Source organism: Carassius gibelio, chromosome B17 (assembly GCF_023724105.1).
Source record: "Carassius gibelio isolate Cgi1373 ecotype wild population from Czech Republic chromosome B17, carGib1.2-hapl.c, whole genome shotgun sequence".
Classification (NCBI taxonomy): Eukaryota; Metazoa; Chordata; class Actinopteri; order Cypriniformes; family Cyprinidae; genus Carassius; species Carassius gibelio.
The window spans coordinates 18644344-18661518 of record NC_068412.1 but is presented as its reverse complement, the minus strand read 5'-3'; the positions used below and the strand labels follow the sequence as shown (position 1 = coordinate 18661518).

General features: G+C 37.9%; 1 protein-coding gene across 16 annotated transcripts in view; it reads left to right on the top strand.

The window, feature by feature from the left end:
• LOC127976137 (latent-transforming growth factor beta-binding protein 1) overlaps positions 1–17175 on the top strand; it is a 75547-nt gene that overhangs the window by 19816 nt on the left and 38556 nt on the right. For 15 of the 16 annotated variants that reach the window (XM_052580331.1, XM_052580324.1, XM_052580322.1 and 12 more), the window contains exons 4-5: positions 8068–8219; positions 12686–12853. In XM_052580331.1, the coding sequence (XP_052436291.1) occupies positions 8068–8219; positions 12686–12853 (320 nt within the window). The remainder of the gene's footprint in view (positions 1–8067; positions 8220–12685; positions 12854–17175) is intronic. The other variant, XM_052580321.1, reaches the window with a different exon arrangement.

Here is a 17175-nt window from a genome sequence, read left to right as displayed (position 1 = left end):
GGAGCGATCACTTGGAAATATAAAAAAATTACCCTCTCCAGGCCCCTTAAATGGGCTTCATATCGGAAACTTTCTGTCCTTTTCAAACACTTGTATATAACCAGATGTCCTTCTCTGTTCTCTGCTCACTTTACAATGGCATTCACTGCAATACAGGAGCAAGACTGTTACATATTGATTCATTTGTTTGTGGAAATTAGACAAAAACACAATCTGGCACAAAAAACGTGGAGTGTGCTTGATTTTGCATTAAATTCTGTGATCACAGAATGGCGAAATCCTGGAGGGATTGTTTAATGAAGTAATCAAAAAATGGTTATGACACCTGTAGCGATTTTGAGGTAATCACAGCATTAGCATGTAGTCTAGGTGTTATACGTTAGTGATGAAATTGGGTCTGCTGGTGTTTAGGAAGCAAATATCCATCTGCAGACAATAGGTATTGAAGAGAGCAAAAGCATCCTGATGTGGGTCGCTGGGTTCATTAGAAGAGAGAGCTGTGTAGTGTCTCGCCGAGCACGAGGGAGGAACTGCAGCGGATTCCGCCAGATTCTGGGAATAACAAGAGGATAAGTGCGGAAAGAGAAGAATAGACAAAGTGGTCAAAAAAGTGGGAGAAGGAAATGGAAAACCGAGATGGACGAAGTACTGATATTATTAAAAGAGGAGGATGGGCAGAGTGGTACAGAAAGAAACAGAGAAGGGTCAGAGAAAAGAAAGAGGTAGAGAGAGAAATGGACATGTGAAAAATTAAGTTGTTTATGTGAAAATAAGCAACATCACTGGAGTTCAGACCTGTGTAGCTGTTTGGGTTTTATTGAGAAGGAGAGAGAGAGAGTAAAAAAATAACTCCCTGCATCTTTTTTTCGATTTAATTACAGCACGTCTGCCAGCGTACGAGGTCGCGCCAGCTATTTTGTTGAGACTGGAATTGGAGCTAATGTTTATAACTTCTCTCTCTCACTCCCTCTCTCCCTCTCTGCCTCTCTGACATCCCCCCTCTCACTCTCATCTTCTCTCTGATGGAGCTGTGGACTTCCGCAGCAGTAGATGGATGATCCATAAGTATTGATTTCCATGTTAAATGTTCATCCACAAGTTATATTTGAGAACAAAGCTTCATATGGCCTTGTCTCCATATACATCACATTCTCTAGCTATTCCAGTTTAGTGGACTGTAAAAGGAAAAGTTGCTCACTACTCAAAGAGCAAATTGGTTAAAATTGCTTCTTTTGCTCTTATGAAATTGGTTAGATAACACGCATATTAGGCAGCACAATTGTTTTCAACATTGATAATAAGAAGAAATGTTCTTGTGCACCAAATTAGCATATTACAATGATTTCTAAAGGATCATGGGACACTGAAGACTGGAGTAATGACTGCTGAAAATTCAGTTTCGCTATCACAGGAATGCATAAAAAAAAGAAAATCAAATAGAAAACAGTTGTTCACAGTATTACTTCACAATAATACTGATTAACTGAAGTTTTGATAAAAAAATGCAATCATGTTGAGCATAAAAGAATTTCAGAGACATTCATCTTAACCAACCTGGTAATGTAGACTGTGTATGGTTTTTTTTCCTCCATGTGGTACCTTTAATTACCGTGCTCTTTCAGATCATTCAGGCAACCCACTTGCTGGTTGATTTTGAAAATGTCATTTTGCACATTCCAAGTTATTATATTGCTGGGACACATAAGAAGAAGTAAGCAGAGCCGCATCACGTGTGTTCAACCGCTATGCTCCCAAAACCATAATTACAATTCATATTACCAGGATTTACTCTGAATCCCAGCCCAGTGTCGTAAAATTCAATATAAACAGCTCATTATACTTCTGCTCCCCTTGCGCAGAATAATCTTAGGGCAAATAAACATTAGTGAATTAAAAAAAAAAATATGTGGCTTCATGGCCACAGGAGCAGCATTGAGTGCTGACTGGCTCTTTAGAGTTCATTCTGAATCCAGAAGCGAGCGGGTTCAGTTCCAGTCTCAGACAGGTTCCTCTTCATCAGAGACGGCACATGTAAACAGATGTCCCTGCTGATCTAACCTGTCTACCAGAAGAGTCACTTTGGGCAGAAATCAGCTGGGATCACAGTACCTAAATGGATCTGGCTTTGTGCTCTGTAAACTTCTTCTCTTACTGGCCTGCAGTGGTGATGTGTGGAGGCCATAAAAGATCCTGCTGTTCTTTTGTTGTGGTTTTTATTGAGATATTTGAATGCAGACCACACAGTTTGTTCAGTTAACTGATCGTCTGCAAACCTCATTTCATGTTATGATACTATTTAAGTAGCTTCATACTAACATATTAAACTAATTTCTCACAGACACTGTGTTCCTTGGTAAGTACATTTCTGAAAAATGTTAATATTGGTGATGCATCACTTTAATTTGCTGGGGCAAATTAGCTGCATTCTAGATGACAATATATGATCTTTTTCCTTTGACGGGTATTCAGAAATATTCAGTGTGCTCTGTATGATTCATGAAAAGATTGCATAAATCATAAATATTATGCATTTGGCCAATGACTATTTTTATAGTGCCCTTTACAGCATGAAATTGCATGAAAAAGGTCAGTTAGGGTCAAGAAAATAATACTTTTGTTCAGCAAAAACACATTAAACTGCTCAAAAGTAAAGCAGTAAGGACATTCATAATGTTCATGATGTTCTTTTGAACATTCTGTTGATCAAAGATGCCTGTTTTCAACAGTTTTCAACCTTCATAATAATAAGAAATGTTTCTTAAGTATCAAATTAAAATAATTTCTGAAGGATCGTGTGACACTGAACACTGGAGTAATGGATGCTCAAAATTCAGCTTTGCCATTAGAGGAATAAATGACAAAAATTGTAATAATATTTGATTTCACAACATTACTGTATTCAAATTTAGCTTTGGTAAATATAAAAAATATATTTTTAAAATGCATTATTTTGTGTACCACAGTATTAAAAAAGTCAGGTTTGAAACAATAGTATGAATAATAAAAAGCAGAGCCTTAAATTTTTGGGTTAACTGTCCCTTTAAGACTGCTTAGTCAACTAGACAGACTAGACTAACTGATTTATTTTTACGTAGTGTTGAACCCCAATGAAAGCCACATGAAAGTGCACAGCTTTACGGTACAATGAGATATTTGTTCTAGAGTTGATGCTGAAAAGTATTTCAGTTCATCCATCTCCATCCCTTTCGGTGGTCCACAGGAAAACAATTATAACTTGAACAGAGCTTAGTTGTCTGTCCTAAACATACTGAAAAAATGGTCTAGGCCACAGAACACATCTGGGCACAAACCCAATGGTTTCCTTACAATGATTTACAGTACTGCACACGTGTATTCACAGATTTATGTCACCGTCTGCTGAACATTCAATAACAAGTGTAAGAGAATGCTAGATTTCACATGCATACATCAAATGTGCTGCGTACATTTTACACGTGTGTTATGTGGTTTTGAAAGCGTCCAGTCAGCCCTTCAGGGAGGGTTTTCGTCAGGGATAGTCTTGCTAACGCTGTTTGCGGTTGTGGCTGTTTGGGTTTTACGTCACAGCCCTAAGTGTCTTAAGAACTGATATTTTTTGTAAATGTTGTCCTCATTTATATTTGCCTGTGTGTGTAGCCTGTATTTCAATTAGGTCTGGTGTTTTAGGGAGCATCCGTGTGTATGGACAGTATTTTTGTTTGGGTTTAAATATATTTACAGACTGTGTGTGTCTGGGCGTGTGGTTAGCGTGTAGGCATTTAGAAAGAGTGTATGTGTGTGGTTTGTGTGGGTGGGTGTGCGTATGTGGTTTGGCTTGAGTGTGTGTATGTATTTAGAGAGGGTCTGTGTGGTTGGTGTAGTGTGTTTGTGTGTATATGTTTGAACTGTTACAGTGATCCACAGGTGCTGGGCCGGTCAGGTTTCTTGTGTTGTTTGGTTTCAAGCTGAAATGCAGCCTGGCAGTGAACCAGAGTCTGGATTCATGGAGCACCTCGGGTTTAGTGTGGTAGACCTGTCCAGACACCTGTCAGACGAGAAGCCAGGGAGCAATGCATGAGGAAGAGAGACAAAAAAAAGAGATACCTCCTCCCTGTCACTGTCGCCGCCAGCTCGTGCACCTGTTGGGGAAGAGCTATGAGATGCCCGCATAAGAACATGAGAGACAGTTATGGTGTAGTATAGTCATCTTGGAAGAGATTAGAAGCCAGCTGGCCTCCCTCACAAACACAGTCACAAAATTCAGTTTTCCTGTCTACATTTGCAGGAAACCAACAGCTCTTTCCACACCAGGTCTGGTAACGCAGCTTATTAGGAAGTTCATGAGTGCTGGCTTTTTATGCTCTTGGCTTTATTAGTAATAGTGCTTGCTTAGGCAACGGCCAAACAATCACCCAAACACCCAGCTTCACCGCGTTGGGCTGCATTCATTAGTAATTGCGCACAAGTGTTCCTACTTAGATGGGCAGACACAGTTCTCATGCTAAATTCTCATGCATTTAATTTATTAATTCCTTCGTTCTAATGTTTATGAATCTGGATTATTTTGAATGAAGAGCACATACCTGCAGATGCAAATTAGCATAATACATGCCCAATTCATCTCCATATAAGGGATTTTCATACCAGCTCTCCTGTGCAGCAATTCATCACTCTCTGCAGATGCATCTCTTACCTGAGAGTATGTGTGTGTGTTATATGGGAAACTGGTTCTACATTTAAGGTAGAATAAATGGGGTAAATGTCAAACGTCACCTGACCAAAACCGGAAAACAGGTCTCGTCGCATTAGCTTGTCAGAGAATGTGTTAACAGCTGTATGATTTAATGCTGATATCTATGGACTTTGGTAGGAAAGTAATCAGCTAACCTAGCTAGTTGTTTATATTGAATGAATGAATGAATGAACGAATGAACTAACAAATGAATGAATAAATGCATGAGACATTTATATAGCACTTGTGTATTACTGTACTCCCAAAGCACTTTACAGTCATATGAGGGGATCTCTCCTCAAACACCACCAGTGTGAAACTGTGAATAAATGAATTGTACTGTGACGGCAGCCAGTGCCACAATGGCGCCAGTGCTCTCACCACACCCCAGCTACAGAGAGAGAGGAGAGAGTGATAGAGCCAACTGAGTGGATGGGGATTATTAGGAGGCCATGATTGACAAGGGCCAGTGGATGGAATTCTGCATGAATACTGGGGATGCACCCCTACTCTTTACAATAAGTGCCATGGGATTTTTAGTGACCACAGAGAGTCAGGACCACAGTGCTTTTTACAGTATAGTGTCCCTGTCACTATGCTAGGCATTAGGACCCACACAGACCACAGGGTGAGCACTCCCTGCTGGCCTCACTAACACCTCTTCCAGCAGCAACCTAGTTTTCCCAGGAGGTCTCCTATCCGGTGCTGCCCAGGCTCAACCCTGGAAATGCTTGAAACACTGTATTCCACTAGTTCTCTCCACTGTCCAGGAAATGTGATGGTGTTTGTGTGTGTGAGAGAGAGTTTATAAGCTTTTACACAGCTCATTGCTTTTCACCTGTTCAGGAAAGACATGTTATCCTCTCTTTTTATGTGCATGGTCTGCTCTTTGTAAACTGTAATGTTCTGTGTTTGTGGGGTATAACTGGCTTTACTTTTGAAAAGACCAATTTGAATTGTCATGCATGTTCAGGATGGTTTATGCTGGTCTAGCCGTTGAACAAACATGGCCACTTTTCTCTACAGCAAAAACTGTAACAACCATACTATAAACCATACAGTATGTTTGGCAGTTTAGTTTTGTGTTTTTTGCTTATGCTTTTCCTGGACAAATTCATAGGCCTTGCTCAATGCTTGTGTTGTGTGTCTAAATGTGTTGGCATTCACCTCATAACTAGAATACAAAATAGTTGCTAAAACTTTTTTTATATCTGCATGCCTGTTTTTCAACCCCAGAGTTGTTGTTTCAACCCCAATTCACTGAGCCAATTGACTGGTCTTTAAATTGTTTGATCTGCTGGTACATATGCAAGGCACAGAACTTAAGTAAACTATTATATGTAAAGACTGTGAGAAAGGGTGAGAGACTATGCTCTTCAACATTGCATGACAATTAAGAGCAGTACAAACAAACATTTCAAAATGGGACCTCTTTGGAAATATCAAATGAGAGATGAAAGACAGATGGAGCAACAAAGCTGAATAGTGTGAAAGACAAAATGAGAGATCAGTGGGGAAAAGCAACCTCTGTTTACACTCTCCCTGTAAATATTCTCATTTTGTTTGCTGGTTTTTGTGTATCGGCTCCTTCCGTTGCTTTACATTTGATCAGAAATCAGACGCTGTTTATACACTTTGTCCTCACATTCTCGCTTTGTTGTGGGATTGTTGTGGATAAAAAAGCATGTTGTTATGTCTAAAGCCTTGCTTGCATTGAAAGGCGGTGATCACTGCCTGCACTCCCATTGGTAGTTGTCACATCTAGTAAATGCTCATTTGCATAAAGTCGAACTTTGCAGTATTTGTCAGTATCGATGTTACATAATTGATATCTGGTCACTTTTTAATTGCAAGTCAATTTCAGTAAAACTGGACCTTTTATTCTGTCAACATGTCACCCTCATGTCATTCCAAACCTGTATAAATGTTGGTAACCAATAGAAGCAATAGTTTCTATTCCCATTGACTTGCATCATATTTTTGTCTATACAATGGAAGCCCATGTGTACCAAAACTGAAAGAATAGTCAGAAACAGGTTTTGAACAGCATGGTGGTGAATGCATTTTAGGGTGGACTATACCTAAGAGTATAGACACCATACACACTGTAGGTTTGTGATGTTATTCTAAGTTATCGACCCTGATTTAGTCCTGTGCGTCATCGTCTTAGAAAGCTTCCCAGCTGTGATTCTGAGCAACCACATCCCTGTTTTCTTCATCTTAATAGATGTATGAAAGACGATTACATTTCACATCCGTTTCCTCACAGCTGTGTGCTGTGTTTTGTCTCCTTATTAGAAAGATGTTTGATACTTTCACACAGACATAGCTGATAATTATCAGTACCCATAATCCCCTTACAGACTTCTTGTGGGGAATTTGGCTGTATTTGGTTTTTAAATTGTGTTCTTTACTCTGTTCCAAAAGCTAGTGAGCTGACTATCTAAAGAGCATTTAAAGGGACTTTCCAAAAGGTGTCGCTTAAAATGCACATAATGCTGTCTAATGGATGGCTAATTTTGGTCAAATTCTACAGCATCATTGTGTCCTTATTTAAGTATTATTTATACTATTATATTTATTAATATTTTAACTTGGCTTTTTCAATTTTCATTTTAGTTCATCATTTTTGTAAGTTTTCTTTTTTCTCTGTATAAATGTAATATTTAATTGTAGTGCCGTTTCTAGTTTTAGTACTTCAACTTATATTTCAGTTAGCTGCCATGGGTAACAAATTGAAGTTCTTCATGTAATATTTTTATTTTATTTTATTTCAGTTTTATTTCATGTACCAAAATTGCTTTTAATAGTTTAAGTTAACACTGGTGGTGAAGGCAATCCCAGAATGCACTGCAACAAACTGAAGCAGCAGTATTTCACTCATTCATAACTGAGCTCACTTGGCCAGTAAACTCTATTTTGATATACTAAAAGAAAGAAAAATGATTTTGCAGAAAAAATTAATATGGTTATAACAGAAAGAGAGTTTCATGTGCTATGATTGATTTTTGTCTATGTGCTGGCATTCAGCTGTATGTGTGTGATCAACATTATGCCAAACAAATATGAATCATGTGAATACTGATGTGTTTTCTATGTTGCAAGTGGCTGGTTTCATTTACATGTGACTAGAAGCATGCCTGCATGTTCAGGGTACTATGGTTTTCCATATGGCCTTGAGCAGGTAATTTATCAAAATGAAAACCACATAAATTAAAATATGAATACATGAATAATATAAATATATGAATTTTCAATATGGACATAAATCCTTGTGACAGAAATAAATAATAACAATAAAATAAAAATAAGGTGTTGACATTTTTGTTCTTGTTTTTAATGTTTGTATCTTGCAGAGTACAAAACCCAGTAATGACAATGCACCAAAGCAAAACCCAGAAATTCATGGTTCAACAGAAAAACTACCACACTCACACACAGGTGAATGGATTCGGACCCACCCTGAACCGGGCCATACCTCTTCAAGTGGGACACAATCCAATAAATGGTAAGTACAATCTCTCTAGAGCTGGATCCCTTTGAATTCAATGCGTTTTCTTTCACAGTACATGAGCATGTCATTTAAACCACTAAAAAACACTGTAACATTTTTTTTGAAAAACTTTTGCACTATATTCTAAGTCATATGATAGATATGTGTGAGAAGAAATGTAAAAACGAATAATGTTTGGCATTGTTTAACCTAAATTATATTTACTGACATTGAAGACTGCAGCAGTGGCTACTGAAAATTCAGCTTTGCCATCACACGAGTAAATTATATATTCAAATAGAAAACGGTTAAACAGTCATTTCACATTATTACTGTTTGTACTGTATTTTTCATCAAATAAATGCATCCTTGGTGAATATTATAGATGACTATTTCTAAAAAAAAATGTAAATCTTACTCACTCCAAGCTCTTGCACAATAGTGTATGTCTTGGCTTCCATTCTCTATAATTTTGACACATTGATGTAATCCCAAAGCATCTCCTCCTGTTGAAGAAATATGAGAAAGAGTGACATCAGCATCTCAAAATGTTATTTAATGTGTCAGTTTTTATTTTTCACCAAGTCTCACTGACTCTGCATGAAGCCCTGGGTGTTTGACGGAATGACAGATCACACACACAGTGAAACATTCCGTGTGCAGAGTGACAGCATGTCTGGCTCACTTAGAAACGTTTAGCTCCGTGTCTGAAACGCTGTGAAATGACAGTACGATTTTGTTATACAGCTGTAGTATGAAGTTTGAGATGATGATAAAACAGGGTTCCCACAGTCATCAGTATTTAAGATGAATATTAAAACTTCCAAGCCTAGAAGAGTTATTGAAACGAATGAAATATTGAAAAGTCATGGGAACTTCTATAGAAAGTACCCCACCCCCCCAAGAACACACACACAAGCTAATCATACTAAATTTGAGTACAATAGCTACGAAATTAATTTTAAACAACATTATCCATCACAAACCACCAAAATGTCATGGAAAAGTAAGGAAATTCATTGATCAAAAGGTGTGGGAATCCACAGTACAAATTAGTGGTTAGATGGTTCACAACCACAGGCATGTGCGTTTTAGACCCTACTTTCTCGCTTCCCCTCTCTGTACTGCTTGTGTGCTATCATCTCATTTATTGTAATTTTGTATTGCTGCAGGTCGGCCCTTAAGTTATGGCCCTATTGTTTTTTTTCCAAGTGGATCCTCTAGTTGAAATCATATAAAGACTTAAGCATTGCCTTGTGCGCTGCACTGTCTAAAGTGAGTTATTAGCCTCATTTTCTCTGGGTAATTTTAGATAAAAGCCTGGCCATGAGGGAAGGCAAGAACTGGAGAAAAGAGAGAGAAAGAGAGAGAGGAGGAAAATTAAATGACAGAGCATTACGATAAACGGTCATTGAGGGAAGTGCTCTTAGGAAGCAGGTGAGAGGATTAGATACAGTAGTTCTGCATGTCGATGAGGGGACAGTGGAGCGGCAGAACTAATGTGTAGCATGACATCTATTATCCCTTTTCCTGCCCTGCAGACTGGCAGTGTTACACAACTCTGCCGAATACAGCCCGAGCTCTGCTGTAATACTAATGCAAGTAGGAGCCCGTGGGGTATTGGGTAACTGTTTTTGCACGGTGTTGTGGTCTGACATGCCGTTTCTCGCTGCTTTGAAACTCGGCCAAACCGCACTCTGACTGGATGTCGGATCGTACAGAAGTGACCGGGTTCACTCAGAGGGAGACAGACCTTTACATATTACATTACGTTCGTCTGTAGGTCGTAAGAGACAAGCATCTGACTGACTTCCTGTTGACCTCATGTTACATTTGTAGTTTTTGATTGGATTGATGGATTGATGGAAAGAAGGGGGATTGGCTTAGATCTACAGTTTGAACAGAAACTTTTTGGGTTACTGGTGCAACAATGCAAACTTCAGATAAAATGACAGACAAATGCTGTATTCGTGTTTTGGTTCATCTAGATTTACTTTGGGGACTTCAAAAAAGTAATTCACAAATCAGACTACACAGATTGCGCTACATGTTTCTGATTCTCTAAAAAAGAAACAGCTCGTAGGAGAATGGCATTTTATCTCATTACATACAATTTCTGTTTAACTTGACTAAAACATAAATTTGGTTATGTCTTCCAAGGTAGCCTAACTAGCCTAATTTGTTAGCAATAGACATAAAGGGAGCGCAGGGTAAAAATATAAATTTGCCTGTTAATCATATTCTTGATTTGAATTATCAAAATCTTTTTTTTATTATTACCACAGTATTTACAACTTCAGGTGAAGTTTGTGGACTAATTTAAAAGTTAAAAGATAAAAGGGTCTTTACTGCAAAATAATGACAAGACAACACACTTTTCTATTAATGTGTCTAATTCACAAACAAATGACTCTTTATTGAACTGAAAAATAAGCAACCAGTGTCATTTGATTCCTGAACAAATTACTCTCTTGATCCATTTCTTCTCTAATGAATCATTCAAAAAGACTAAATTAACATTTAAATCAGTTTGCCCTATCCTGATATACTGTAAATGATGAAGTACAGACGCTGTATTAATATTAATGTATTTAAAGAAAAGAAAAAAAAAGGAGAAAACTTTGAGCAAGATTAGATTTGCCATCTCGTGCTTGAAAGGCAAGAATTATGCCTCTAAGCCACATTAGCTCATGTCCAGGTATGGGACTGAAATCCTAGCATCAAATCTGAGGTTAGGTTTTATAATCAGTTTTATATAAAAACTAAACAAGTCTGTGGTATTTCCTATGGTAATTTAGATTTTCCAACTAAAAGTGTATTTGTGGTTTATGGTAGTTATAGCAGACTGACTAGTTTCTCAATGTCTCAATGGCGTCTGGCACCCGGTGAGGTCTGTCCAACACGAGAGGCGGCCTGTCAACAGCCCTGTGTGTGTGTGTGTGCGCGTGTGTGCTTGAGGTGCTCTGGTAAAGCCATTCATCTCTTGTTGTCTGTTACTGTACACTCTCAGTGTGTCTTCCTAAATTTACTTTCCGTTCTCACTTCATAACAGCTGTTTGATCTTTGAGAAAAAGTTACGTTAGATTCTAGTTTATGTAATAGTAGTCTTATAAGCATAATACAGATGTTGGTGACTTTTGGTGAAAAAAAATTGTAAAAGCCACAATCACACTAATGCAAGTTCCTCATACAAAGTTATGATGTAACACACAAACTGTATGGATGGTCTGCACAAACCGTATGGACTACTTTTATAAAACCTTTATCGTATAAACCTTTTTTTTAGGTCCCACAGAAGAAAGTCATTGGCAAGTCATGATGTCTAATTGTTCTTTTTTTATTTTTTATTCATAGTATTTTTTTGTGAAATAACCCTTTAACGAGATTTGTTTTAATGGATCGATGGAGGATGAATGACAGTGTAAGGGTCATGAATAGAGACAAAGAAACAACAGAAAACGAAAGCAGACAGAAAAACAGGCAGGTAATCGAGCAGAAAACAGGCCAGGACTATCTCCAGATGTCTGACTGGAAAATATTTAGTGAGACGGTGATGCCAAGAGTATATCAGACTGCAATTTAAATAACATGCTCACTAATACAATGAATGAATTAATTAGACGTGGAGAGGAGAATGTGGGTAGATTCTGTTCCACATGGTTTTGCAGGTGGAGATGACATCATTTCAATTAAAGGAATCAGGACAGACTATTTTAGGAAAATAGTTTTCCTTGCATTTTTCAGATGAAGGTGTGAAAGTCTATTTGTGCTGCTAAGAGATGAAGCTGCTTAAGAGAGACAAAGAGGTTGGAACTGAACTTCAACTAACAACAATTTTATAATCAATTCATCTGATTTTTTTTTTTTTTTTTGCATCTAGCCAAAACTGATTAACATAAAAAACTATACACTTTTCCTAGTTAATATTATAAAAATGTCTGATTATTAGTCATAGCTTTTGCTAGAAATGAGAGTTAGTTGGGAAAACCCGACATTCCCTCTTTTCATCGCTGTATAAGGCTTGGAGATGTGGTCACTTTGTCCGAATCCTGCGAGAAGAACTGGGTCTGGTCCCAGAGTTGTTTGCTAGTCTCTCTCTCTCGCTCTCTCTTTTTCTCTCTCGCTTTTGCTTCTATTTTTTTCTTCAGTCACCTCCTCATGTTCCAGAGACTGAGATATTGGACCAAGGACAGAGAAAAGGAGGGAATGGACGAAAAAGGAATCAGTCACAGGGGAACACGTAAAGGAGACTAAGAAAAGACAAGACAGCAGAAATACTTTTTTCTTTTCTCCAGCCTCTCTCCCTCTCGCTCCCTCTCTCGTTTCACTTTCTTAAAGCTGAACTCCTGAGCTGTTCTGCCAGACACTGCCTACAAAAGTGTGAGAGAGTCGTTCTGAGTTGTTTATGAAAGCCATGCCGTCCAGACTGATGGATTTTTCTCTCTTCTCTCTGTTGATGTCTCTGCTTTGCTGGGCGGCAGTAGGGAACCACACAGGCCGGATCAAGGTGGTCTTCACCCCGACTATCTGCAAGATGACCTGCACCAACGGCCGCTGTCAGAACAGCTGTCAGCAGGGCAACACCACCACTATCATCAGTGAGAATGGGCATGCTACGGACACGCTCACAGCCCCCAACTTCAGAGTCGGTGAGTGGCATCGCCGCCTCTTCTCAATATATTGTGGGAAAAATGGGAATTTTCATTCATCTAGGTCTTGTAGAACATATTATTTCTTTGTTGGCAACCGGACTTTGTTGAGGGTATGTGTGTATGCTTGCGTTTTTCTGTATACTGAACGGAGAACAGCTGGCCGTGGGCCTGTTACATCATGTCCAGCCTTAGACAGGTCTATAATTATGGCTGATGTTTGGATGTGTTTCTAGTCGCAGTTCAGAGGGGAGGTTTCATTTGCCTGGCAGATATTGTGGAAAAGTTAAAGATGCTTTAGACTGTGTCTGAAAAACCTACATAATTGGACCTCAGTTCTTCTAGGTTCCTTTCCAGCAGTGATAATTCACAAAGAGGGCTCAGAATGGATCGAGAGCATGTGGTTATGACACAGCAGAACGTCTTCTGGCCTCCGGCTCAGCCAGTTCATGTTCATTTACTGCCCGGCTCGGGGTTCTTCACGCCCTTCTTAGTTGCGTAATCTGCTGGTTCCCAATCAGGGCATTTGGAAAGAATTTGAATTGGCTATGGTAGAGTCTTTGTTACTTTTTTGTTAACTTTTCATTAATATTTGCCCAAATTATGATGCATTTTCGTATTTTCTCATGGACAATGTTTTTTACTTCTATCATATTTGAATTCCAATATAGAATATGCAAGTTACAGCTGTTAAACATTCCATTTAGATTTTATGTATAAGTAAATTAGACATTTCTCTCAGGGAAAGTGTGATGGCCCCAGAACTGTCAAAACTTATGAAAGACAAACTCTGGTGTCTTAATATAGACCATAGAAGCTACTTGGTGAGCCTTTTTTTTACCAACTATATTTTTATATTAGTTTGGATATTAATGCTAAATAATATGAATTAGTATGAGCACATTTCTAGTTAATGGGGTTTGGGGAGTACAAGACAAAAAAAAGTAAAAAACAAAACAAAAAAAACATCCTTTCTAAGTAAAATCAAAAAGTACATTCACTTCTTGCTCCACTGCTGTATTGGGGCATTGCAAGTAGTTACTTTGTGACTTGCATTAGGGTCAAGAATGAAGCAATAAACACAATTTATACACATAGTTGTTACATAAGAGTTACTTTTGAATCCAATTACTTTGTGGACACAAGGGTAGCATTCATATAGGGGTTTGTTTTCACCAGTGGGTTTTGTAATCAGCACCCGGCAGGTTGAGCGGCTGAAATTGTATTCCATATAAGAGGGTCAGGAAAGCTCAGAGGAGTAAGTGTTCGGACAGATACTCTCAGTATAAGCAGAGTTTGTGCTTGGTGCTAAGATTCTCTCTCTCTCTCCCCGGCAAGCTGTTTGTCTGAATGAGGTGATCGTCTGGAGTGGGTGAGTGTGTGCGGCCTTATAAGGAACACAGAGCGTTCTGTCAGCTCTGATCCAGACGTAGCTGGGAGGAGAGATCCCAGGCCGAGCTCCAGCACTGTGGAGAATGGAGACACACACACATTAGAGCTGGATCAATACCAAGATTTTGGCTTAGGTACTCTGGACCAACCTCTCATACCTCAGCGTTGATGCTAAATCAATACCGTAAACAACAAATAAATGTTAAATTAAACTAGGACTGTCAGTAGATTCAGTAATTTGTCTTATCTCAGAGCAAATGTGCAATAATTAAATATAGCTTTCCCTATACATTACCCTTCAGAAGTTTGGGGAAGGTAAGACTTTTGATGCCATATGATCCTTCAGAAATCCCTCTAATACTCTGATTTGGTGCTCAAGAAACATTTTGTATTAATAATAGATTTTTTTTAATCTGAATAGACAGTTCAAAATAACAGCATTTATATGAAATAGATGTTTGTTTAATAGAATATATAGTCTTTATTGCTGGTTTTCACATGAATGTTTGAAAAAAAAATTATACTTATTGAGCTTTCTGAAAATACAATTCTGCCATTAAGATTTTACGTTTTGTAAATATAGATTTTTCAATGTCAAATTTGTTAAATGCATTAAAAAACATTGAAACTATCACATTATTGCATGAGCATTTATATTTCATATAATACTACATGAACCTGCATTCATGCACTACATGGACATACTGTGCAGTACTGTATAGCATATATTGACAAATCAAGTATCCAAACTGACAGTGTCATGGTCATTTTTTTGAGCAGAACTCCACGAACACATAGAGACTGTCGTACAGACCTGTGAAGTATTGATCAACTCTAAGTTTTGACTGCCACATTGGTCAATAGACCTCATCTCATAGAACTACAAATGCATTATCACAACTGATCGACGTGTAGCTGTATGCTCCTTTATGATTGCACTGGAGAGAGGAATGTATCAGTGCACTTATGAAAATCATTAGTGATGTCCAGACTGCTCTAACTGGAGCTGATTGTTCATCCTGAGTGACTGTGTATGTGTAAATGTCTCACCCAAATGCGTTGTTGGACACAGTTGTGTTAGGTGTTATGACAGTCATCCCCATGGAGCTGCCACTGAACCTGTCTGTACTAGCAGAGGCGTCAGGGTTTACAGGAAAATGTTACTCCGTCTGTTCATGGGCCGTGGGTGGCTGCTCTTTTTGGTATTCCAGGTGGGCTATTGACATCGCAATTACAAAAAGCTCTGATGACTTGCTTTTCTGTTCTCACTTATGTGAAACTCATTTTCCAGTTTTGAAATGCATTTAATGTCTGTGTGTTACATATCATCAGAAAATCTAATCTAATAATTTTTTATTTGTTGTATAGAAAAATAGAATTAGTGTGGATGTGGGACTTTAAGACTGATGTGTGTTTGTGTGTGTGTGTGTGTTTGTGTGTGTGTGTGTGTGTGTGTGTGTGGTGTGTGTGTGTGTGTGTGTGTGTTGTTTTAATTTGTGATTCAGAGTGATCATACACATTTAAAAGTATATTAAAAGTATATAAATTAATACTTTTATTCAGCAAGGGTGCATTAAATTGATCAGAATTGACAGTATAAAGAATTGTTATTGTTATACAATGTAAATGTCAAATAAATGCTGTTTTACTGAACGTATTGTCAAGGTTTCAATACACAGCACAACTGAGTAAGTCATTGATAATAAGAAGAAATGTTTCTTGAACATCAAATCAGCATAATAGAACTGTTTCTGAAGGGTCATGTGACAATGAAGAGTAGAGAAATGACTGCTGAAGATCAGGAATACATTCCATTTTAAAATATATGAAAATAGACAACAGGTGTTTAAAATCATAAAAATATTTCAGAGTAATTATACATGTTTTTATCATCAGATAAATGCAGATCTGAAACTTTTGGAATTATTCATGGAATAAAATACTTCTGTATGGAAAGACAAAACCTGTAAAAAATGCTTCTGATGAAAGCCAACTATATATTAACTATATTATTTAATATTAGCATTCTAAGCCTGTGGTATATTATGCCACCTGGCTAAAATCATGATATGATATCATACATAAGTGAAGTTAGTTGGCATATTTGTTTTTGGGTTGGTTGATGTAGAATATAAACAAAAAAATGAATTGTGAACATCTGGAAAATGTGATAAAAAAAAATACAATAAAATACAAAGTTCATTTTAGAGTTGTGTGGCACACGTGTGCAACATTAAAAAAAGGAAATATTTTATGTATTCAAATTGCATTTTGTTGTTGTTGGTTTTCTCTTTGGGGTTTTGACTTCTTTCATTTGCACCTAGCTGGGTTTTTAAAATGTTTATTCCACCAGAGATATTCTGCTAGTCTCTAGTCGAGTCTGTCCTGCAAGGCCTCTCATTAGAGCTGCTCCTGGCTGTCAGCTCATCTGAAAGTCATTGTGTATGTGTGAGGACCTCTGTAGTAGTCATCTTGCTATAGATAAAGCCAGCTCTGACAATAAAAATGGTCTAAGCACCAGATCAGCAGTGTTTATATCTCATAAAAATATAAATACCTCTTTTATATAATAAACCATGTTATAGTCATTAATGTGTGAAAGAGTGAAAGTTTATGATTGTGTGGTCTGTCATTCTTCTTCTGCTTGTTGTCTTGCCATTTCTGCCGCATTAAATTGGTTTACTATCATACAGCTCTATTTCCTTCTGTCCGGGAGATAGTGGTGCTGTGTAGTATACTAGTTAGGCAGGATGTGTATAAATGTGTGTGTATGTGTGCGTGATTCAATGTTGATACATGAGTGTGTCAAGTTATTGCCTGTGGTTCACTGTTGGCACTGTGGAATAGTCCTAGATTTCCCACTAGAGCAGAAATAATGAAAGTGTGTGTGCGCATGTTGTGTATAAATCATGCTTTGTCAGAGTGAATGT